Here is a 25,030-nt window from a genome sequence, read left to right as displayed (position 1 = left end):
AATGACAGGAGCGTGAAAGTGATTGTATGTGAGGAGTAAAGGAAAGATCGGAGTCAAAAATAACTCAGAGACAGCGGGCGTGCTGCTTAGGAGTGATGGTAGTGCCACACACAGAGATGGAGACATCAGGTTTAGGGAGGTTAGTAGATGGTGGGAACACCAGGAGCTCAGTTTTAGAAAGATTCAGTTTCAGATATAGTGAGGACATGATGTTAGAGACAGCGGACAGACAATCACTGGTGTTCTGTATTAGAGCAGGGGTGATGTCACGGGAAGAGGTATATAATTGGGTGTCATCAGCGTAGAGATGGTACTGGAAGCCAAATCTGCTGATGGTTTGTCAAATAGGGGCTGTGTAGAGAGAAAAGAGAAGCGGACCTAGGACTGATCCCTGAGGAACCCCGATAGCAAGGGGAAGATGAGAAGAGGTGGAACCAGCAAATGACACACTGAACGAGCGGTCAGAGAGATAGGAGGAAAACCAAGAGAGAGCCGCGTCCTTGAGGCCAATAGAGTGGAGCATGTTAGTTACAGTATGAACAGAGGCTTGGGATCATGACTCCTCTGGAGTTCCCCCTTGGACCAGCTGCGGCAAAGACCTGCGTCCGACCGGGCGGTCGTTGTTCCTTCAATGCGCCTCTGTGATTCACAGTGGGGCTATACACTCCCTCACAGAATCCCCAATAGCGAGAGCTATGCTCCACGGCCTATTGGCTGCGCCGCAGACTTTGTAGGCTTACGCCCAAATCGCACCACACGCCCCCATGGGTCCTAGTGGAAGCTATCCGCTACATTTCTTTGGACCGGTTACACAATTGATCGGCAATTGTCGGCCTGACCAACCGCCTACGTACAGGGTTTACCTTAGTAAGAGACACAGGAGAATAAGCAATAGGCCTTGGAAAACGCGTATCAAGACCCAACACCACCTTCTTCAAGACCACAGCCTGTATCACATGCAGTTCTGCTGCTAGGTGTGTTCTGCATCATACTCTTGTCTTTTAGGTACATTATGCATCTGCCTTACCATTCTTCAATGATCTGGGGGTGTTATTAACATTTTAGCACTCCCAGCATGAACTGAACAGCCCAATTCTACAAGAACTTATAGTGCTTGGAGTTCTGTGCACTACAATAGTTTGAGAACCATCAACACCACTATTGCCATTAGATGCCAAGAGACAAACAAAATAATAAAAATACTTTGCATTTTAACGAGTCAAAGATTGGTATTCATGAGCATACCTTTCACAGAAAACACCAAATGTGTGTGTAAAGTAAGGATTTTCATGCAATGTTTGCCAGTATAACAAAATTGTACTACAATGAATGTGCATAAACTAGTTAGGCCAGTAGTTCCTTCTTTAACTCACAAAGTTTATATGCGCATTGCCACTGCTGTTGTATCTGGGAAATCAAGAGTCACAATGTCTGTGAAAGCTGCATGGCCTTACCCCCTGAGGGGCACACCTGTGAATAGAATGGCTTCTACAGTAAAAACACCATAAAACCCAAGGCAACTCTAGATATCTCTTGTGTAGACAACCCCCATCCACTGGGCAAACAACAGGACTGTAATACATACAGAAATTGGAGAAACAGAAGCCATAACGCCACCACTGTTTAGAATATAATTACTAAATTTTATTAGGACATACAGCATAAAAGAACATATATATAAAATTTAAAGGGATCTAAAAAAATCAGTGTGGTTGCTTCAAGTCAGTTAAATCCAGAGTGTCTTGCATAAGAGGTTCTTAATAACTGTGTGCACCTCACAAAGACCAAAGTTGCATATCTAAGTCATGTCATACAAGCGTACATGCATCCTAATTATGAATAAACAGGTACGGTTTAAGGGAGACAGAGGGTTAACAACAAAACCATATAATCCTAGGTGCCCAGAGTCGGAAGGTTGCATGACCGTTTACGCCATGATGAAGATAGATCGAGAAGAGGAGGTCAAAGTCAAGGTAAACACAATTGGAAAAGAGGTCAAGCATCTAAGGTATTCTTGAGACAGAAAAAAGTCTGTTATACATTAGTGGATTTCTATGCAAGCTTACCCATAGAGATGGATAGTCTAATAGCCCCACACTGCAGCCTGATATGATACATTTACATTCTGCTAAGAAAAACAATACAACAAAGAGGTTCTGTAACAGTAAACCAAATCCCCCCCCCCCCCCTTTGTTGGTGATCATGTCTTATCACCACAAACTGAGAGTTATTTAGGTTTACATGAATAATAAATTGTGGCTAATGTTATATGGGGTATCCCTGAAGATTACATATTAGGGCCAGATGTTTAGGGATCCCCAACCACAAGTCTTACTGTACCAGTATCCCGATATGGGCATCTGTTGTACCAGTGTCTTGTACCAGCCCAACTTTATCTGTAGCCTGTGTGCTCACATGTGCTCTCTGTGTCTGTGTTGGAGTACCTGCCCACCTAACATAATTAGATTTCATTGTGAAACCATTATTATCTAAGCTCACATGATTCTTGTGAACTCTTCGTGGACAGAATCTCTTTATATGCCCAAATTGTAGGCAATGGAAGCATCGGACATTCCCCCACTTCCCAAATTTGGATGCATTAGGATACACAGGTATTTGGCTAGAAGCCTTATCCTGTAGCACATGGTCATCTTGCAGTTTGCTATTAGCTGCTACCTGTCTCCTGATATTTATGGACTTTCTTTTCTTCAGCAAATCCTGCCTTAACTGCTCTATCACTAATGCTGCTTCAATGAGTGATGGCGCTTTAGCCACGTACAAACGAATTGCGATGTCAAGATATGGAAACTTTTCCACAAACATGCGTACCATTCCTTGTGGGACTCCCATACTATGATCCTTAGTCACTTTCCTATACATAGCTTCAAACCTCCCACATAGAGACAAGGGCTCATCATGGATGGTAGGCCTGAAATTACTTAGGACTTTCGGGGTGACGTCTAAATGCCCTGTTACCAATTTCATGAGGATGGAAAGTCTGTCTTCCTCATCATGAAATAGGCCATTCCTGGGGGCAGTTTTCCCTATGAACTCATATCTTTGATGAAGATGTGTAGGTAACCATAGTTTAAACAGTTCCATGCGATATTCCTGAGGGACGGAAAATTTCTTACAATGTACCTCAAAAATGTCACAGGAAGTGAAGGGATCTACATTTGGATCATATCTAGGAATCAGTTTGTATATCTTCATCAGAAATTGCATCCTCTCCATGTTATGGAAAGATTGCAATTCTCCAGTACTACTGTGGCACATTTGTGAGTTGGAGGTGGCCTGAAAATTCTCCACGCCCCCCCCCCAATCCACCAACTGTGTCACCAGCAATACTTGTGGCAGCATTACAAGCAGTCCCCTTTGGGTCAGACCTTGTATAGTCTGCAGTATCATAGGTGCAGTCTCCTCAGTCCCCCTGTTAACACTCAAAACACAAATTTGTTTTGTGGGCAAATATTGTTGACGTGATAACTCACCTATGGTGTTTTGCAGATCACTGATAATCTCAACCTTTTACCTAGCTCGCTTTTCAGGTCAGCAATAGTCACATCAGTAGACGCTGCTTTTTCCTTATATTCAGTTATTTCCATATATAACTGTATAAAATCCTTGTTAACATCTGCATAATATTTCTCTCTTTCGGCTAGTTGAGACTGTAGCATGATTATTTGGCTGTCTTTCTCTACAGTTACCTCACCTTTTTCTTTTAGTTGTGTCTCTAAACTGCAAACCTGTTTAACCTGTTCTGTACAACAACGGCAATGTAAATTTCCAGAGATAACTGTCTCTGACCTATTGTGCTGGTCAACCTCCTCCAGCTTACAAATGCTGTCCTCAAAAACGCACACCAGCTTAGCAAGCATGTGAAGGCGTTTAGAGGTTTGGTTCAACACACTATGCTTGGCAATATGCAACTTATCATAGGAACCAGCCTGATCTAAGGGTATGTGCACACACACTAATTACGTCCGTAATTGACGGACGTATTTCGGCCGCAAGTAGTGGACCGAACTCAGTGCAGGGAGCCGGGCTCCTAGCATCATACTTATGTACGATGCCAGGAGTCCCTGCCTCGCTGCAGGACAACTGTCTCGTACTGAAAACATGATTACAGTACGGTACAGTTGTCCTGCAGCGAGGCAGGGACTTCTAGCATCGTACATAAGTATGATGCTAGGAGCCCGGCTCCTTGCACTGTGTTCGGTCCGGGACTTGCGGCCGAAATACGTCCGTCAATTACGGACGTAAATAGTGTGTGTGCACATACCCTAACAGTGATTCCCATAAAATCTTAGTAGATTCATACATGTTCAATATTACAGGGTTAAACGTACTGCATTTACTTAACTTTTCAAAAGTTACATGTCCTGCTTTGTCACTCATTGTTACCCTGCGATCCGTGCTACTCCTATGAGTGGTGTCTAGTGGTTGCTGCATGGGAAAGATCCTCTTTTGAACTTCTTTCCCCGACTAGCAAGATTCTACCAAAGGACTGAAAATACAAAACAAAGAAACACAAAAACCCAAAAAAAAAAAACAACACAAAAAACACCAATATTCTAGGAACTCAACTTAACTAGATTCGCTGTAATTAATCGCTCACACCAGGCCTCAGAAGAAACTGTGCTACCTGTCCGAACCTCTCAGGGATAATAACCTACGTTCACAGTATAACAAAGATTTCTACCTTATATCCTAATAAAGAGTAATTAAAACAGCCCCACGTTGGGCGCCATTGTAAAAGGGGGCAAATGACTATCTGTATTATCTCCCTTTTCTCCGTTCCTAGTCCGTTACCTCTGTTTCCTATATAGTCTGCTTACTTTGTATTGTTCACAATATGCACACACTCCAGTCCGTCACACACCACAGGAGTAACATACAACCCTCGCAGATGCTTAAATATATAAAACATACTTTACTCATAACATAGACGTGACAAACCAATATACAGTGAAGGAAATAAGTATTTGCAATCTTTTTTCAGAGGGTGTTGCACTATGTGTCTTCCTTTTTCCATCTATTAGAGACATAAGATCCTTTTCCTACCAGGAGTTCTTTGAATGTGGAGAGAGACGATAAGGAGCTTGGTGGAACTACAAAGATAAGAATTACCATCCACACCCTCATTGGATTGCGGACTGTCCACTGCATTTTTCTGGGAGAGAGCCCATACTGAATGATATTGGACTGTTACCAGTGCCGTCTGAGTGGTAAACTTCACTGTACTTTATATATGTTATTTAGGGTATTTGTTGGATCATACCCAATTTAGTTTTGCCTGCTCCGGTCTGAGAGAGATTTTGTGGGTATTTGAGCCAAGAGAAACCACCATTATAAAGAATTTATTTAATTTATTTATTTCATATGGTAGTTGGTAAATTGGCTTTCTTGCCTTAGGGCATTTAGTTGTTAGATATTACGTTTGTGCCTGCCAACTACCAAGGGTCTCCTTTCTGTATAAGTGCTTAGCGTTCACTCCCTTCTTGATAAGAGCTGAGATGGGAACGGTAAGGGATGAGAAATTTGGGATGAATTGTCTGTAAACCAGATACACTACCACACAGACATACAGAAGATCACAGAAGATGTCGTTCACGAATTCTTGGAACACTGCTGGAGCATTGCACAGTCCAAAGGGCATTACGAGATACTCGTAGTGACGTCCCAGGTGTTAAACGTGGTTTTCCATTCGTCACCCTGTCGGCTATGGATCAATTTATAGGCGCCACGTAGATCCAGCGTAGTGAACATCTTGGCTCCACGAAACCTGTCAAACAGCTTGGAGATAAGCGGCAAGGGGTACTTGTTCTTGACTGTGATTTGATTCAACCTGCGGTAGTCAATGCATCGTCAAAGAGATCCATCCTTCTTTTCAACAAAGAAGAATTCAGCTCCAGCTGGCGAAGTAGACTTTCTGATGAACCCCCTCTTTAGGTTCTCCTTGACATACTCCGACATGGCCTGGGTTTCCAGCAAGGAGAGAGGATAAACCCGTCTGCGAATGGGTTATCAGGAAGCAGCTCGATAGGACAGTCAATGGGATGATGAGGAGGAAGGACATCCGCGTAATAATCATATTGCGGAGGCAGGCTAGAGAGAGATTGGGGCAGAGGAGAAACAACAGGTCGAACCTGAGGCAGAGAGCGGTGACGACATCGGGATCCCCATTGGAGGACCTCTCCAGAATTCCAATCAAGGACTGGGGTGTGCAGGCGAAGCCATGGCAATCCCAGCAGGAGGTGGTAAATATATTTGGTTAAGATGTAGAAGGCTATTAGCTCAGAATGGAGGACTCCTATCTGTAGTTTCAATGGCTTAGTGATAGACAGAATAGGGTCCGGCAGAGGCTGTCCATCAACTGAAGTGACCACCAGAGGTTTCTCCAGAGGAACTGTGGCCTAAAGGAGACTACCAGGTCCTGTTGGATAACATTTTCAGCCACTCCGGAATCCAAGTAGGCAGGCACACTGTGCGATCCTTCACTAGTGTCAATAGACACAGGAATAGACAATCTGGGAGAGAATTTAGGTGCAGAAGAAGATTTGCCTAGAATTGTCTCTCCAATCAACCCAAGGTGCTGGAGATCTTGCCGGCTTCAGTGGGCATTGGCGCACAAAATCTCCCTTGTGACCACAGTACAGACACGATCCAGTAGAACGTCTACGTTGACGCTCTTGGTCCGACAATCTGAGTCTGTCTATTTGCACTGGCTCCACCGGAGATACAACAGGAGAAGGCAGAAGAGGTTTTTGAAACTTAGGTGCCAATAGATTAGATCTCTTCTCCTGGTGAACTTCACAAGTGCGCTCATATCGATCCGGATTGCTAGCAGTATTAAGGAATCCAAAGTAGAGGGAAGCTCACGAGCAGCTAGTTCATTCTTTATACGTCCCTGCCAGAAAGTTGTCACCAGGGCCTTATTATTCCAAACCAGCTCCGCTGCAAGTGTACGAAAGGAGATGCCGTACGAAACCTACAGTTGATTCCCCTTGATTAAGAGTCAGCAGTGAGGCAGCTGCAGAGGATGTTCGACCTGGTTCCATGAACACTGTGCAGAAAGTCTAAAAAAAAAACAGTGTCAGATCAAAGAATTCAGGACCCTCTCGTTTCAAGATGGGGTTCGCCAATGCCAGGGCTTTGCCAGAGAGGAGAGAAATAACAAAAGAGACCTTGGCTTAATCAGAGGGGATGAGATGAGCACATAACTTGAAGTAGATCGTACACTGGTTAGTGAAACCTCTACAAGTCTTGGGATCCCCGTCGTAGCGAGGAGGTAGACGCAATGAGATTGCAGACCCAGGACAGGCAGGAGGGATAGCAAGTGGTGGATCAGCGGTAGAACCCAGAGGCGGAACAGAAGGATGATCTCATCAATTGATGACAGAGTTTACAGCCAGTAAGAGCTGATCCTGGCGTGCCCGAAGGTCACACATGTCCATTTTTATCAGCTGCATCGCGGTTTTGGGTTGACCAGCGGGATACATGGCCAGAGTGTACTGTCATGGCTATGAGGTATGTGGACCCACTTGGCCACTCCACCGCAGCAGAGTAGCAGTGGGCAAACTATAGTGAGTAACAGTTTATACGACAAATGTACCTAGATAGAAGATTTGGCATACATTCGGCGTAGCAGACACGTGGCGTAGCAAACACGAGGCACTGATGACACTTAGCACAGATGGAACTTGGCTGAGAAGACACTTGGGTTAGCACTGGAACAAACACAATTACTATACAGTGAAGGAAATAAGTATTTGATCCCTTGCTGATTTTGTAAGTTTGCCCACTGTCAAAGACATGAACAGTTTAGAATTTTTAGGCTAGGTTAATTTTACCAGTCAGAGATAGATTATATAAATAAAAAAAACAGAAAATCACATTGTCAAAATTATATATATTTATTTGCATTGTACACAGAGAAATAAGTATTTGATCCCCTACCAACCATTAAGAGTTCAGCCTCCTCCAGACCAGTTACACGCTCCAAATCAACTTGGTGCCTGCATTAAAGACAGATGTCTTACATGGTCACCTGTATAAAAGACTCCTGTCCACAGACGCAATTAATAAGTCTGACTCTAACCTCTACAACATGGGCAAGACCAAAGAGCTTTCTAAGGATGTCAGGGACAAGATCATAGACCTGCACAAGGCTGGAATGGGCTACAAAACCATAAGTAAGACGCTGGGTGAGAAGGAGACAACTGTTGGTGCAATAGTAAGAAAATGGAAGACATACAAAATGACTGTCAATCAACATCGATCTGGGGCTCCATGCAAAATCTCACCTCGTGGGGTATCCTTGATCCTGAGGAAGGTGAGAGCTCAGCCGAAGACCATTGGTAACACATTACGCCGTAATGGATTAAAATCCTGCAGTGCCCGCAAGGTCCCCCTGCTCAAAAAGGCACATGTACAGGCCCATCTGAAGTTTGCAAATGAACATCTGGATGATTCTGAGAGTGATTGGGAGAAGGTGCTGTGGTCAGATGAGACTAAAATTTAGCTCTTTGGCATTAACTCAACTCGCCGTGTTTGGAGGAAGAGAAATGCTGCCTATGACCCAAAGAACACCATCCCCACTGTCAAGCATGGAGGTGGAAACATTATGTTTTGGGGGTGTTTCTCTGCTAAGGGCACAGGACTACTTCACCGCATCAATGGGGGAATGGATGGAGCCATGTACTGTCAAATCCTGAGTGACAACCTCCTTCCCTCCACCAGGACATTAAAGAGGCTCTGTCACCAGATTTTGCAACCCCTATCTGCTATTGCAGCAGATAGGCGCTGCAATGTAGATTACAGTAACATTTTTATTTTTAAAAAACGAGCATTTTTGGCCAAGTTATGACCATTTTTGTATTTATGCAAATGCATGGCTTGCAAAAGTACAACTGGGCGTGTTGAAAAGTAAAAGTACAACTGGGCGTGTATTATGTGCGTACATCGGGGCGTGTATTATGTGCGTACATCGGGGCGTTTTTACTTCTTTTACTAGCTGGGCGTTCTGACGAGAAGTATCATCCACTTCTCTTCAGAACGCCCAGCTTCTGGCAGTGCAGACACAGCCGTGTTCTCGAGAGATCACGCTGTGACGTCACTCACAGGTCCTGCATCGTGTCAGACGAGCGAGGACACATCGGCACCAGATGATTCTGCAGCAGCATCGGCATTTGCAGGTAAGTCGATGTAGCTACTTACCTGCAAATGCTGATGCTGCTGCAGAATCAACTGTAGCCTCTGGTGCCAATGTGTCCTCGCTCGTCTGACACGATGCAGGACCTGTGAGTGACGTCACAGCGTGATCTCTCGAGAACACGGCTGTGTCTGCACTGCCAGAAGCTGGGCGTTGTGAAGAGAAGTGGATGATACTTCTCGTCAGAACGCCCAGCTAGTAAAAGAAGTAAAAACGCCCCGATGTACGCACCTAATACACGCCCAGTTGTACTTTTACTTTTCAACACACCCAGTTGTACTTTTGCAAGCCTCATTTGCATAAATACAAAAATGGTCATAACTTGGCCAAAAATGCTCGTTTTTTAAAAATAAAAACGTTACTGTAATCTACATTGCAGCGCCGATCTGCTGCAATAGCAGATAGGGGTTGCAAAATCTGGTGACAGAGCCTCTTTAAAAATGGCTCGTGGCTGGGTCTTCCAGCACGACAATGACCCGAAACATACAGCCAAGGCAACAAAGGAGTGGCTCAAAAAGAAGCACATTAAGGTCATGGAGTGGCCTAGCCAGTCTCCAGACCTTAATCCCATCGAAAACTTATGGGGGGAGCTGAAGATCCGAGTTGCCAAGTGACAGCCTCGAAATCTTAATGATTTACAGATGATCTGCAAAGAGGAGTGGGCCAAAATTCCATATAACATGTGTGCAAACCTCATCATCAACTACAAAAAACGTCTGACTGCTGTGCTTGCCAACAAGGGTTTTGCCACCAAGTATTAAGTCTTGTTTGCCAAAGGGATCAAATACTTATTTCTCTGTGCACAATGCAAATAAATATATATAATTTTGACAATTTGATTTTCTGTTTTTTTTAAAATATAATCTATCTCTCACTGGTAAAATTAACCTAGCCTAAAAATTCTAGACTGTTCATGTCTTTGACAGTGGGTAAACTTACAAAATCAGCAAGGGATCAAATACTTATTTCCTTCACTGTATATGCCATTTCAGTATCTGATATATTGTGCCTTTCATGTGCTACCGGAGATATACACCCCATAAACTGCAATGTGGGTTCTCCCGGGTATGCCAATATCCAACATGTGGCTGTTATTAGCTGCCTGGGCACATGGCAGGGCTCAGAAGGAAAGGACCACCATTTGGCCTACTGGAGCTTTTCTAGTGCTAAGTCATGTATGCAGAAGCCCCTGAGGTACCATTACAGTTGAAACCCCGAGAAGTGACCCAGTTTTAAAAACTACAGCCCTTAAGACATTCATCTAGAGGTGTAGTGAGCATTTTGACCCCACATGTATTGTCTGAAAGGTAATGCGCAGTGCCCTGGTTTTTCGGGATACGTGTCACATTGATATATTGTGTCCTTCCTTACCCCCCTCTTATAGCAGACTTTGCACCTCTTTTGACTTTTTCCCTTCTCGCCAGTTTGGGGAACTTCTCCTGGAAAGTATTGCCCTGGTACGATGCGTGTGGCCTCGCTTCCAGAAGTACTGGGTGCCCCCCTTCTTGGTCCCTAAAGATTAGGTTCTTGATAACCACCTCTTGAAATTCCAGGAAAGTTCCTGTCTGTTTTGTACATTGACGTAGCACGTACGCATTGTACAATGCCATCTGTATGATGTGCAGGGCCAGCTTCTTATAGCACACCGCATGGCGCTGTAGGGCTTCAGGACTTGATTTGACAAGTCCACCCCTCCGATGTACCTATTGTAGCCCAGGATGCAGTCTGTTTGGGGGTCTCTGTACTGGTACCTCGTACAGGTACAGGGGTACTGGTGTGGCCATGTATTGTTGTCAATACAAGGACATCTCTCTTGTCTTGTACTTGACACACAATATGTTGCTGCTAGATTGTGCCCTGCTCTCACCCCTTCTTGTTTGCCCAAGCAGAGTCTTAGGAAGGCCTCTCAGATTTCTTCTAGCAGTGACGCATGCCGCAGTACTTCTGTAAGCGAGGCACTTGAAGAGTGAGACGATGGTATAAAAATTATCCAGGTAGAGGTGGTAAACCTGGTCCAGCAGTGGGTGCACCAAATCCCACACAATTTTTGCGTCAACTCTCAGTAAGTGGGGGGGGGGGGGGGAATTCTGGGGGCTAAATACTGATGTCCTTCCCTTCATATATCCTAAATTTGTACGTATACCCTAATGCACTCTCGCACAGCTTATACATCTTCACGCCATACCTTGCCCTCTTACTCGGCAGGTACTGGCGGAATTGAAGCCTCCCTTTATAATGTATGAGGGACTCATCAATAGAAATACACTTCTCGTGGATGCATGCTTGGGCAAATCGGGCACTGAAATGGTCTAATAGGGGTCTCAGTTTATACAAACGGTCAAAACTGGTGTCATCTCAGTGTGGGCACTGCTCATTATCAGCATAATGTAAGAAGCGAAGTATTGCCTCATAACACATCCTGGACATGACCATGCGGTACATCGGGGTGTGGTATAAGATGTCCGTGCTCCAGTAGGTCCTAATGGATGGCTTTTTCAGAAACCCCATGTTCAAGTGCAGTCCCCAGAACTTGCCCAACTCTGCTGCCTCTACAGGAGTCCACCTGTGGGATTGGGCATAAAATCATGTGGGGTTCTTTATTATATACTTTTGGGCATGTAAATTTGTCTGGGAGACCATAAGCTCTATAAATTCAACCGTGAAAAAGAACTTGAAAAAGTCCATCTCACTGAGCCCTGTGTTAAATTTTATCCCTGGGCTGCCCGTGTACTCAGGGGTTTGGGGCTCATAATTTTCTGGTGTGGTGGTCCAAATGGAGTCACTTCGCTCAGGGGTTTCAACTGTTGCGGGGTCACTTCTCTCAGGGGTTTCAACTGTGGTGGTGGTCCTGGGGCGTCTCCTAGGGGGTCCCTCCTTTTCGTCACTGGATGAGGAGGTTGACAAATATAACAGTCTCGCCATCCTACGAGTCTGAGGCAAGAAACGCATAGGCCTCTTTGGCAGAAAATGACCTTTGGGACATCTTTATTATTTATGTGCTTAGACACGTGTATTGTGTATACAGCAAAAAAAACTTTAGAAAACTTCACAAGAACAAAATAAAAGTATACTTCCCTAATTAGAATCTGTACACTGCTACCTAAAACTTTTTTTTTGTTTTTATGGAACGAGTGGGCTTCCCTGACACTAAACCTAACTAGGGCGAGAGTTCCGAATACTAAACCTAACTAAATTTTATGCTGCATCTGTTGCGTGAAAAACGCATGGCACACGATGTGCGTCGATGTGCTGTCCTTGATTTTCACGCACCCATTGACTTCAATAGGTGCGTGATGCACAAAAAACGCACAAGTATAGGACATGCAGTGAGTTTCACACAGCGGACACACGCTACGTGAAAAACACTGAATGTCTGAATGGCCCCATTGAATTGCATAGATCCGTGTGACATGCGTTATTTTAACGCGCGTAACACGGACGTGAAATACGCTCGTGTGAATAAGGCCTAAAGCGAACTAGGGCGAGGGTTCCTAACACTAAACCTAACTAGATTTTATGTGAACTTCCATGACACTAAACCAAACTACTGCGACGATTCCCTGACACTAAACCTAACTAGATTATTCCGAGCATTCCTGACGCTAAACCTAACTACAGTGACGGATTCCTGACACTAAATTCCCTGACGCTGTACCTAACTACGCTTTTTGACGGTTCCCTCACACTAACTAACCCTAATACTAAACTAACAAGCTGCTAACTTTCGAAACAAAACTTTTTTTAAAAAATTGTTTTTATTATATTGTACAAAGAAAAAAAAAAAAATAATAATAATCCCCAGGGACCAAGAAATGTGGCCCTGAAGACTCAAAAGTGGTCAGTGATAGAGATCACTGACCAAAAACGTGGGTGACAAGGGGAACACAAGGACAGGAGTGGGAAGTGGCTAGAAGAAACAACTAATATATCAGGTTTTTTTTTCTAACTACCCTGCACTGACACTAACTCCAACAGAGAGCCGATGCGGCAGGATCTGAGGTCAGAGCAGGAAATAATAAATGCGATCGCTGCTGTTGGTCGGTCGTCACTGACTAACCAATAGCAGCGATTGCGGAGGCAGGACCACTACGATTGGTCCTGGCACACTAAGCTGTGATAGCCTGCTGTCGGAAACAGCAGGCATCACAGCTCGATGAAACGTCGGGGGAAAATGGCGATGCATTTTCCCCAGGATGTAGTATTCCGTGACTGAGCGCTAACGATGTGACGGAATAGTACGTCATGGAGCGTGAAGGGGTTAATGGCAAGTGATGAAAAGCTAAGTCATGGTTGGGTGCTAGTTCTCACAACGTGACATATTTTTTGTCATGCTGATCCTGACAGATTTTACCCCTCAGATGCCAAAGTCAATAGAGACCGCAACATTTATGGTGTTTGACAGATGGAATGGGCTTCTCTGTCACTCTTTTGGTGCCTCAGCAATTGCACTGGGGAGGGGAGGGGGCGCGATAGGCTACCATGACAGCCGTGAGAAATAACAAAGGCCACCATCTTGCCATCAACGTCTTCCTATTAGCCCATGTCAGAGTGTAACACTGACAGGCAGTAATGGTAAGGAATACTATGTACTCCAGAGCATGATGTAAGCAATCAAATGATCGCCGCTTCAAATCCCCTAGAGGGACAAAAAAAAAGTTTAATTAAGTTTAATAACGTTTTACAACAAAAAAAGGCCTTTTTTCATAATTTTTTTACATTTATTTTTCAGAAATAGTTTACCATAAAAAAACAAAATGCAAAACAAATCCATCGATGGAAAAGTAAAAAAGTTATGGCTCTTGGAATGTGAGGATGAAAAAACAAAAAATACTTGGTCCTTAAAGGGGGTTTCCCATAATTATTATTTCTTATCAATCCTGAGACAAGAGATAAATATCTGATCGGTGGGGGTCCGACCATTGAAACATCAAGCTTAGCCCGTTCTCATGATCGATGGGTTCCCAGCAATTGCACCCCCACCGATCAGATATTTATTACCTATCCTGAGACAAGAGATAAATATCTGATCGGTGGGGGTCCGACCATTGAAACATTAAGCTTAGCCCGTTCTCATGATCGGTGGGGTTCCCAGCAATTGCACCCCCACCGATCAGATATTTATTACCTATCCTGAGACAAGAGATAAATATCTGATCGGTGGGGGTCCGACCATTGAAACATCAAGCTTAGCCCGTTCTCATGATCAGTGGGTTCCCAGCAATTGCACCCCCACCGATCAGATATTTATTACCTATCCTGAGACAAGAGATAAATATCTGAACGGTGGGGGTCCGACCATTGAAACATTAAGCTTAGCCCGTTCTCATGATCGGTGGGTTCCCAGCGATCGCACCCCCACCGATCAGATATTTATTACCTATCCTGAGACAAGAGATAAATATCTGAACGGTGGGGGTCCGACCATTGAAACATCAAGCTTAGCCCGTTCTCATGATCAGTGGGTTCCCAGCAATTGCACCCCCACCGATCAGATATTTATTACCTATCTTGTGGATAGGTAATAAAAAAAATGAACTGCATGTCAAATGCCAAAAAGATTTGAAAATCTACTTCACAGGCTGTCTGTTCCCTAAATCAGCCTTGTATTTTTCTGCCAGAAAATAAGTAATGTGAACACGCCCAAAGAATGGTCGTGTCCAGCTGCTATGGCAATTGGGATATACGTATATATGTGTGCAGGCTGTAGAGCTACTGATTGGCCAGGTCTAGGTTACATGACCCATTATCTCTATTTATACCCAGGGAATTGACCTCCTGGTCATCATCTATTGAACCGGCACCTTCCATCCACGTAACCCTCATACAACTACATGGATGGAAAAATAAAAAATATTAAGGCTCTAATAAGGTGGGGATAAAATAACATCCAGATGTGCCGGCCAGAGGAGAACAGTCCTTCAGCTTCAACAAATGGTTATCAAGGCCCTAATATTAGGGAACCGGGGATGGGAGGGCCTCTTCGCATCTGCTGGAAGTGAGGGCGCCCGTATTATACCAGGGAAACACTTTCCCAACAAAGTTTCCTAATCAGCAGCTTACGTCCACATATGGGGCGTTACTGTACTCCGGACACGTGGGGGGGTTTTTCTTATAGTCTTTGTAAAAATAAAAATATAGAGGTCATTACAGAACGGAGTATAAGAGGAGAGGACTACAACTCCCAGCATGTCCAGGCTGTTATTATGTGATATCAGGGGACATTACAGTAAGGAGTATAAGAGGAGAGAACTACAACTCCCAGCATGTCCAGGCTGTTATTATGAGATATCAGAAGACATTACAGGGAGGAAATATAAAAAGAAATGACTACAACTCCCAGCATGTCCAGACTGTTATTATGTGATATCAGGGGACATTACAGGGAGGAAATATAAGAAGAGAGGACTACAACTCCCAGCATGTCCAGGCTGTTATTATGAGATATCAGAAGACATTACAGGGAGGAAATATAAGAGAGGACTACAACTCCCAGCATGTCCAGACTGTTATTATGTGATATCAGGGGACATTACAGGGAGGAAATATAAGAAGAGAGGACTACAACTCCCAGCATGTCCAGACTGTTATTATGAGATATCAGAAGACATTACAGGGAGGAAATATAAGAAGAGAGGACTACAACTCCCAGCATGTCCAGGCTGTTATTATGGGATATCAGAGCACATTACAGGGAGAGGTATAAGAGGAGAGAACTACAACTCCCAGCATGTCCAGACTGTTATGTGATATCAGGGGACATTACAGGGAGGAAATATAAGAAGAGAGGACTACAACTCCCAGCATGTTCAGGCTGTTATTATGAGATATCAGAAGACATTACAGGGAGGAAATATAAGAAGAGAGGACTACAACTCCCAGCATGTCCAGGCTGTTATTATGGGATATCAGAGCACATTACAGGGAGAGGTATAAGAGGAGAGAACTACAACTCCCAGCATGTCCAGACTGTTATGTGATATCAGGGGACATTACAGTAAGGCCTTATTTACACGAGCGTGTCAACGTCCGTGGGACGGCCATTAAAACATTGGCCGTCCCACGGACCTTTGTAATTCAATGTGGCCGTTCACACAGACGTTGTTTCAATGGACCGTGTGAAGTGTCCGTGGGAAATAGGACATGTCCGTTCTTTTCACGCATCACGCATCCCCCCAGACTCTCCTCTATGGGGGATGCGTGACAACGTGTCCCGCAGCGCTGAGCACGGATGCACCTCGGCCGTGAAAAACTGCAATGGACAACTGCAATTGCAATGGAAAAACGGCGTTCCGCTCCGACGGGCCGTTTTTTTGCGCGGCCGTTTTTTAAAAAAACGGCGTTCCGTAAAAAGAAGAGCAGGTCACTTCTTGGGACGTTTTTGGAGACGTTTTTCATTGACTATATTGAAAACAGCTCCAAAAACGGCCATAAAAACTGCAGCGAAAAACGAAGTGAAATTCGCGAGTGGCTTAAAAAAACGTCTGAACATCAGGAGCTGTTTTCCCATGAAGAGAGCTCCGTATTTTCAGCCGTTTTTTGCTAAGCGTGTGAACATACCCTTAGGCTGTGTTCACACAGAGTTTTTTGCAGGAGGAAAATTCCTCCTGCAAAAACTGCTGCAGACGTTTTTTGCACAGTGGTTTGACAAAAACTTGTCACAACACTAGTCGAGGAGTTTTTCCCGTTTCTGACTGGGGTTTTTGAGGTGGAAACCGCCTCAAGATAGGTCATGTCGCTTCTTTTTTACCGCGACGCAGTTTTTCCGCTCGCGGTAAAAAAAACTCGTCCGCCTCCCATTGAAATCAATGGGAGGCATTTTCGGGCGGTTTTTCATGAGTTTTGCGGAGCGGTTTCCGCCCCAAAAAACTCTGTGTGAACAGGGCCTAAGAAATGTCCTGCACTTCTTTTGACGCAGCGTCATTTTACACGCCGTATTTTGGCAGCGACACGTAAAATAAAGGCTCATGGGAACAGAACATCGTAATTCCCATTGAAAGCAATGAGCAGCATGTCCAGACTGTTATTATGGTATATCAGAGGACATTACAGGGAGAGGTACAAGAGGAGAGAACTATAACTCCCAGCATGTCCAGACTGTTATTATGGGATATCAGAGGACATTACAGGGAGAGGTAAAAGAGGAGAGGACTACAACTCCCAGCATGTCCAGGCTGTTATTATGGGATATCAGAGGACATTACAGGGAGGAATATAAGAGGAGAGAACTACAACTCCCAGCATGTCCAGGCTGTTATTATGGGATATCAGAGGACATTACAGTGAGGGGTATAAGAGGCGAGAACTACAACTCCCAGCATGTCCAGGCTGTTATTATGGGATATCAGAGGACATTACAGGGAGAGGTATAAGAGAGAACTACAACTCCCAGCATGCCCAGGCTGTTATTATGGGATATCAGAGAACATTACAGGGGGGAGGTAAAAGAGGAGAGGACTACAACTCCCAGCATGTCCAGACTGTTATTATGTGATATCAGAGGACATTACAGGGAGGAGGTATAAGAGAGAACTACAACTCCCAGCATGTCCAGTCTGTTATTATGGGATATCAGAGGACATTACAGGGAGAGGTAAAAGAGGAGAGAACTACAACTCCCAGCATGTCCAGACTGTTATTATGGGATATCAGAGGACATTACAGGGAGGAATATAAGAGGAGAGAACTACAACTCCCAGCATGTCCAGACTGTTATTATGGGATATCAGAGGACATTACAGGGAGCAGGTATAAGAGGAGAGAACTACAACTCCCAGCATGTCCAGGCTGTTATTAAGTGATATCAGAGGACATTACAGGTTGCAGGTATAAGAGTAGAGGACTACAACTCCCAGCATGTCCAGGCTGTTATTATGGGATATCAGAGGACATTACAGGGAGAGGTATGAGGACAGGACTACAACTCCCAGCATGTACAGACTGTTATGTGATATCAGAGGACATTACAGGGAGAGGTATAAGAGGACAGGACTACAACTCCCAGCATGTACAGACTGTTATGTGATATCAGAGGACATTACAGGGAGAGGTATATGAGGACAGGACTACAACTCCCAGCATGTACAGACTGTTATGTGATATCAGAGGACATTACAGGGAGAGGTATAAGAGGACAGGACTACAACTCCCAGCATGTACAGACTGTTATTATGTGATATCAGAAGACATTACAGGGAGGGGTATAAGAGGAGAGAACTACAACTCCCAGCATGTCCAGGCTGTTATTATGGGATATCAGAGCACATTACAGGGAGAGGTATAAGAGGAGAGAACTACAACTCCCAGCATGTCCAGACTGTTATGTGATATCAGGGGACATTACAGGGAGGAAATATAAGAAGAGAGGACTACAACTCCCAGCATGTTCAGGCTGTTATTATGAGATATCAGAAGACATTACAGGGAGGAAATATAAGAAGAGAGGACTACAACTCCCAGCATGTCCAGGCTGTTATTATGGGATATCAGAGCACATTACAGGGAGAGGTATAAGAGGAGAGAACTACAACTCCCAGCATGTCCAGACTGTTATGTGATATCAGGGGACATTACAGTAAGGCCTTATTTACACGAGCGTGTTCAACGTCCGTGGGACAGCCATTAAAACATTACAGGGAGAGGTATAAGAGGTATAAGAGGACAGGACTACAACTCCCAGCATGTCCAGGCTGTTATTATGGGATATCAGAGGACATTACAGGGAGAGGTATAAGAGGACAGGACTACAACTCCCAGCAGCCCCCTGGCTCCAGCTCTCACACAATTGCTGACAACCTATAGAAGAAGAAAACACTGAAACCAACACTCAACACACAGGACAGGAGCCCCGCCCTCTCACAAAGCTCCGCCCTCATGTCACGTGAGTATTACTTACCGGCACAGCACATGAGGCCCGCCCCTTCACAGAGCTCCTCCCCTCATCTCACGTAATCATCATCACAGGTCCTTCATCCGCCTCTTCTCTCCACTGATAAGCCCCGCGCCTCCCGCCCTGGTAACACGGGGGTGACGTAGACACTTTTCCCTCTCCATTGATAACTCCGCCTCTCCTACCCGTCACATGGTGGTGACGTCATCATAGTGTCTTCTGCCAACACTTCCCCTCTCCGCTGATAAGCTCCGCCCCTTGGCTCGGTCACATGGCAGTGACGTTATCACAGGGCCTTCCGCTGTTGCAGTGAATGAGGTGGGGAGCCCGTTCTTGTGTGTTCTCTCTGTTATCAGCTATGATGGCGGTGGTGACATGAGGAGATGATTACTGGTGAGATGACATGTTATATGAACACGTTTTCTGTTACAGGGTTTGTACCGGGACAGACATTTATCACTGAGGGCCCCCGATCACTAGTACAGGGCCAGTCAAGGTGTGGGGGTGGGGCGTGTTGTCCAGTCACGGTGTGTGGGGGAGGGCGGCGTTGTTGTTGTCCGGCCACGGTGTGTGGGGGAGGGCGTTGTTGTTGTCCGGCCACGGTGTGTGGGGGAGGGCGGAGTCGTCCGGTCACGGTGTGTGGGGGGAGGGCGGCGTCGTCCGGTCACGGTGTGTGGGGGGAGGGCGTTGTTGTTGTCCGGCCACGGTGTGTGGGGGAGGGCGTTGTTGTTGTCCGGCCACGGTGTGTGGGGGAGGGCGGAGTCGTCCGGCCACGGTGTGTGGGGGAGGGCGGAGTCGTCCGGTCACGGTGTGTGGGGGGAGGGCGGAGTCGTCCGGTCACGGTGTGTGGGGGGGAGGGCGGAGTCGTCCGGTCACGGTGTGTGGGGGGAGGGCGGCGTCGTCCGGTCACGGTGTGTGGGGGGAGGGCGGCGTCGTCCGATCACGGTGTGTGGGGGGAGGGCGGCGTCGTCCGGTCACGGTGTGTGGGGGGAGGGCGGCGTCGTCCGGTCACGGTGTGTGGGGGGAGGGCGGCGTCGTCGTCCGGTCACGGTGTGTGGGGGGAGGGCGGCGTCGTCGTCCGGTCACGGTGTGTGGGGGGAGGGCGGCGTCGTCGTCGTCCGGTCACGGTGTGTGGGGGGAGGGCGGCGTCGTCGTCGTCCGGTCACGGTGTGTGGGGGGAGGGCGGCGTCGTCGTCGTCCGGTCACGGTGTGTGGGGGGAGGGCGGCGTCGTCGTCGTCCGGTCACGGTGTGTGGGGGGAGGGCGGCGTCGTCGTCGTCCGGTCACGGTGTGTGGGGGGAGGGCGGCGTCGTCGTCGTCCGGTCACGGTGTGTGGGGGGAGGGCGGCGTCGTCGTCGTCCGGTCACGGTGTGTGGGGGGAGGGCGGCGTCGTCGTCGTCCGGTCACGGTGTGTGGGGGGAGGGCGGCGTCGTCGTCGTCCGGTCACGGTGTGTGGGGGGAGGGCGGCGTCGTCGTCGTCCGGTCACGGTGTGTGGGGGGAGGGCGGCGTCGTCGTCGTCCGGTCACGGTGTGTGGGGGGAGGGCGGCGTCGTCGTCGTCCGGTCACGGTGTGTGGGGGGAGGGCGGCGTCGTCGTCGTCCGGTCACGGTGTGTGGGGGGAGGGCGGCGTCGTCGTCGTCCGGTCACGGTGTGTGGGGGGAGGGCGGCGTCGTCGTCGTCCGGTCACGGTGTGTGGGGGGAGGGCGGCGTCGTCGTCGTCCGGTCACGGTGTGTGGGGGGAGGGCGGCGTCGTCGTCGTCCGGTCACGGTGTGTGGGGGGAGGGCGGCGTCGTCGTCGTCCGGTCACGGTGTGTGGGGGGAGGGCGGCGTCGTCGTCGTCCGGTCACGGTGTGTGGGGGGAGGGCGGCGTCGTCGTCGTCCGGTCACGGTGTGTGGGGGGAGGGCGGCGTCGTCGTCGTCCGGTCACGGTGTGTGGGGGGAGGGCGGCGTCGTCGTCGTCCGGTCACGGTGTGTGGGGGGAGGGCGGCGTCGTCGTCGTCCGGTCACGGTGTGTGGGGGGAGGGCGGCGTCGTCGTCGTCCGGTCACGGTGTGTGGGGGGAGGGCGGCGTCGTCGTCGTCCGGTCACGGTGTGTGGGGGGAGGGCGGCGTCGTCGTCGTCCGGTCACGGTGTGTGGGGGGAGGGCGGCGTCGTCGTCGTCCGGTCACGGTGTGTGGGGGGAGGGCGGCGTCGTCGTCGTCCGGTCACGGTGTGTGGGGGGAGGGCGGCGTCGTCGTCGTCCGGTCACGGTGTGTGGGGGGAGGGCGGCGTCGTCGTCGTCCGGTCACGGTGTGTGGGGGGAGGGCGGCGTCGTCGTCGTCCGGTCACGGTGTGTGGGGGGAGGGCGGCGTCGTCGTCGTCCGGTCACGGTGTGTGGGGGGAGGGCGGCGTCGTCGTCGTCCGGTCACGGTGTGTGGGGGGAGGGCGGCGTCGTCGTCGTCCGGTCACGGTGTGTGGGGGGAGGGCGGCGTCGTCGTCGTCCGGTCACGGTGTGTGGGGGGAGGGCGGCGTCGTCGTCGTCCGGTCACGGTGTGTGGGGGGAGGGCGGCGTCGTCGTCGTCCGGTCACGGTGTGTGGGGGGAGGGCGGCGTCGTCGTCGTCCGGTCACGGTGTGTGGGGGGAGGGCGGCGTCGTCGTCGTCCGGTCACGGTGTGTGGGGGGAGGGCGGCGTCGTCGTCGTCCGGTCACGGTGTGTGGGGGGAGGGCGGCGTCGTCGTCGTCCGGTCACGGTGTGTGGGGGGAGGGCGGCGTCGTCGTCGTCCGGTCACGGTGTGTGGGGGGAGGGCGGCGTCGTCGTCGTCCGGTCACGGTGTGTGGGGGGAGGGCGGCGTCGTCGTCGTCCGGTCACGGTGTGTGGGGGGAGGGCGGCGTCGTCGTCGTCCGGTCACGGTGTGTGGGGGGAGGGCGGCGTCGTCGTCGTCCGGTCACGGTGTGTGGGGGGAGGGCGGCGTCGTCGTCGTCCGGTCACGGTGTGTGGGGGGAGGGCGGCGTCGTCGTCGTCCGGTCACGGTGTGTGGGGGGAGGGCGGCGTCGTCGTCGTCCGGTCACGGTGTGTGGGGGGAGGGCGGCGTCGTCGTCGTCCGGTCACGGTGTGTGGGGGGAGGGCGGCGTCGTCGTCGTCCGGTCACGGTGTGTGGGGGGAGGGCGGCGTCGTCGTCGTCCGGTCACGGTGTGTGGGGGGAGGGCGGCGTCGTCGTCGTCCGGTCACGGTGTGTGGGGGGAGGGCGGCGTCGTCGTCGTCCGGTCACGGTGTGTGGGGGGAGGGCGGCGTCGTCGTCGTCCGGTCACGGTGTGTGGGGGGAGGGCGGCGTCGTCGTCGTCCGGTCACGGTGTGTGGGGGGAGGGCGGCGTCGTCGTCGTCCGGTCACGGTGTGTGGGGGGAGGGCGGCGTCGTCGTCGTCCGGTCACGGTGTGTGGGGGGAGGGCGGCGTCGTCGTCGTCCGGTCACGGTGTGTGGGGGGAGGGCGGCGTCGTCGTCGTCCGGTCACGGTGTGTGGGGGGAGGGCGGCGTCGTCGTCGTCCGGTCACGGTGTGTGGGGGGAGGGCGGCGTCGTCGTCGTCCGGTCACGGTGTGTGGGGGGAGGGCGGCGTCGTCGTCGTCCGGTCACGGTGTGTGGGGGGAGGGCGGCGTCGTCGTCGTCCGGTCACGGTGTGTGGGGGGAGGGCGGCGTCGTCGTCGTCCGGTCACGGTGTGTGGGGGGAGGGCGGCGTCGTCGTCGTCCGGTCACGGTGTGTGGGGGGAGGGCGGCGTCGTCGTCGTCCGGTCACGGTGTGTGGGGGGAGGGCGGCGTCGTCGTCGTCCGGTCACGGTGTGTGGGGGGAGGGCGGCGTCGTCGTCGTCCGGTCACGGTGTGTGGGGGGAGGGCGGCGTCGTCGTCGTCCGGTCACGGTGTGTGGGGGGAGGGCGGCGTCGTCGTCGTCCGGTCACGGTGTGTGGGGGGAGGGCGGCGTCGTCGTCGTCCGGTCACGGTGTGTGGGGGGAGGGCGGCGTCGTCGTCGTCCGGTCACGGTGTGTGGGGGGAGGGCGGCGTCGTCGTCGTCCGGTCACGGTGTGTGGGGGAGGGCGGCGTCGTCGTCGTCCGGTCACGGTGTGTGGGGGGAGGGCGGCGTCGTCGTCGTCCGGTCACGGTGTGTGGGGGGAGGGCGGCGTCGTCGTCGTCCGGTCACGGTGTGTGGGGGGAGGGCGGCGTCGTCGTCGTCGTCCGGTCACGGTGTGTGGGGGGAGGGCGGCGTCGTCGTCGTCGTCCGGTCACGGTGTGTGGGGGGAGGGCGGCGTCGTCGTCGTCGTCCGGTCACGGTGTGTGGGGGGAGGGCGGCGTCGTCGTCGTCGTCCGGTCACGGTGTGTGGGGGGAGGGCGGCGTCGTCGTCGTCGTCCGGTCACGGTGTGTGGGGGGAGGGCGGCGTCGTCGTCGTCCGGTCACGGTGTGTGGGGGGAGGGCGGCGTCGTCGTCGTCCGGTCACGGTGTGTGGGGGGAGGGCGGCGTCGTCGTCGTCCGGTCACGGTGTGTGGGGGGAGGGCGGCGTCGTCGTCGTCCGGTCACGGTGTGTGGGGGGAGGGCGGCGTCGTCGTCGTCCGGTCACGGTGTGTGGGGGGAGGGCGGCGTCGTCGTCGTCCGGTCACGGTGTGTGGGGGGAGGGCGGCGTCGTCGTCGTCCGGTCACGGTGTGTGGGGGGAGGGCGGCGTCGTCGTCGTCCGGTCACGGTGTGTGGGGGGAGGGCGGCGTCGTCGTCGTCCGGTCACGGTGTGTGGGGGGAGGGCGGCGTCGTCGTCGTCCGGTCACGGTGTGTGGGGGGAGGGCGGCGTCGTCGTCGTCCGGTCACGGTGTGTGGGGGGAGGGCGGCGTCGTCGTCGTCCGGTCACGGTGTGTGGGGGGAGGGCGGCGTCGTCGTCGTCCGGTCACGGTGTGTGGGGGGAGGGCGGCGTCGTCGTCGTCCGGTCACGGTGTGTGGGGGGAGGGCGGCGTCGTCGTCGTCCGGTCACGGTGTGTGGGGGGAGGGCGGCGTCGTCGTCGTCCGGTCACGGTGTGTGGGGGGAGGGCGGCGTCGTCGTCGTCCGGTCACGGTGTGTGGGGGGAGGGCGGCGTCGTCGTCGTCCGGTCACGGTGTGTGGGGGGAGGGCGGCGTCGTCGTCGTCCGGTCACGGTGTGTGGGGGGAGGGCGGCGTCGTCGTCGTCCGGTCACGGTGTGTGGGGGGAGGGCGGCGTCGTCGTCGTCCGGTCACGGTGTGTGGGGGGAGGGCGGCGTCGTCGTCGTCCGGTCACGGTGTGTGGGGGGAGGGCGGCGTCGTCGTCGTCCGGTCACGGTGTGTGGGGGGAGGGCGGCGTCGTCGTCGTCCGGTCACGGTGTGTGGGGGGAGGGCGGCGTCGTCGTCGTCCGGTCACGGTGTGTGGGGGGAGGGCGGCGTCGTCGTCGTCCGGTCACGGTGTGTGGGGGGAGGGCGGCGTCGTCGTCGTCCGGTCACGGTGTGTGGGGGGAGGGCGGCGTCGTCGTCGTCCGGTCACGGTGTGTGGGGGGAGGGCGGCGTCGTCGTCGTCCGGTCACGGTGTGTGGGGGGAGGGCGGCGTCGTCGTCGTCCGGTCACGGTGTGTGGGGGGAGGGCGGCGTCGTCGTCGTCCGGTCACGGTGTGTGGGGGGAGGGCGGCGTCGTCGTCGTCCGGTCACGGTGTGTGGGGGGAGGGCGGCGTCGTCGTCGTCCGGTCACGGTGTGTGGGGGGAGGGCGGCGTCGTCGTCGTCCGGTCACGGTGTGTGGGGGGAGGGCGGCGTCGTCGTCGTCCGGTCACGGTGTGTGGGGGGAGGGCGGCGTCGTCGTCGTCCGGTCACGGTGTGTGGGGGGAGGGCGGCGTCGTCGTCGTCCGGTCACGGTGTGTGGGGGGAGGGCGGCGTCGTCGTCGTCCGGTCACGGTGTGTGGGGGGAGGGCGGCGTCGTCGTC

At 51.2% G+C, this 25,030-nt stretch overlaps 2 protein-coding genes across 5 annotated transcripts in view; one reads left to right on the top strand and one right to left on the bottom strand.

Annotated features, from left to right (window-relative positions):
- LOC142654474 (uncharacterized) overlaps positions 1 to 25,030 on the bottom strand; it is a 1,458,099-nt gene that overhangs the window by 1,082,306 nt on the left and 350,763 nt on the right.
- LOC142655323 (uncharacterized) overlaps positions 19,174 to 25,030 on the top strand; it is a 70,378-nt gene continuing 64,521 nt past the window's right edge. For 2 of the 4 annotated variants that reach the window (XM_075829447.1, XM_075829535.1), the window contains exon 1: positions 19,174 to 19,493. In XM_075829447.1, coding sequence (XP_075685562.1) covers positions 19,484 to 19,493 — 10 coding nt within the window. In that variant the 5' untranslated portion in view covers positions 19,174 to 19,483. The remainder of the gene's footprint in view (positions 19,494 to 25,030) is intronic. The other 2 variants (XM_075829624.1, XM_075829358.1) reach the window with 2 other exon arrangements.

This window comes from Rhinoderma darwinii, chromosome 1 (genome assembly GCF_050947455.1).
Source record: "Rhinoderma darwinii isolate aRhiDar2 chromosome 1, aRhiDar2.hap1, whole genome shotgun sequence".
Classification (NCBI taxonomy): domain Eukaryota; kingdom Metazoa; phylum Chordata; class Amphibia; order Anura; family Rhinodermatidae; genus Rhinoderma; species Rhinoderma darwinii.
Note: the sequence above shows the minus strand (reverse complement) of the source record. Positions and strands in the feature narration are given on the sequence as shown.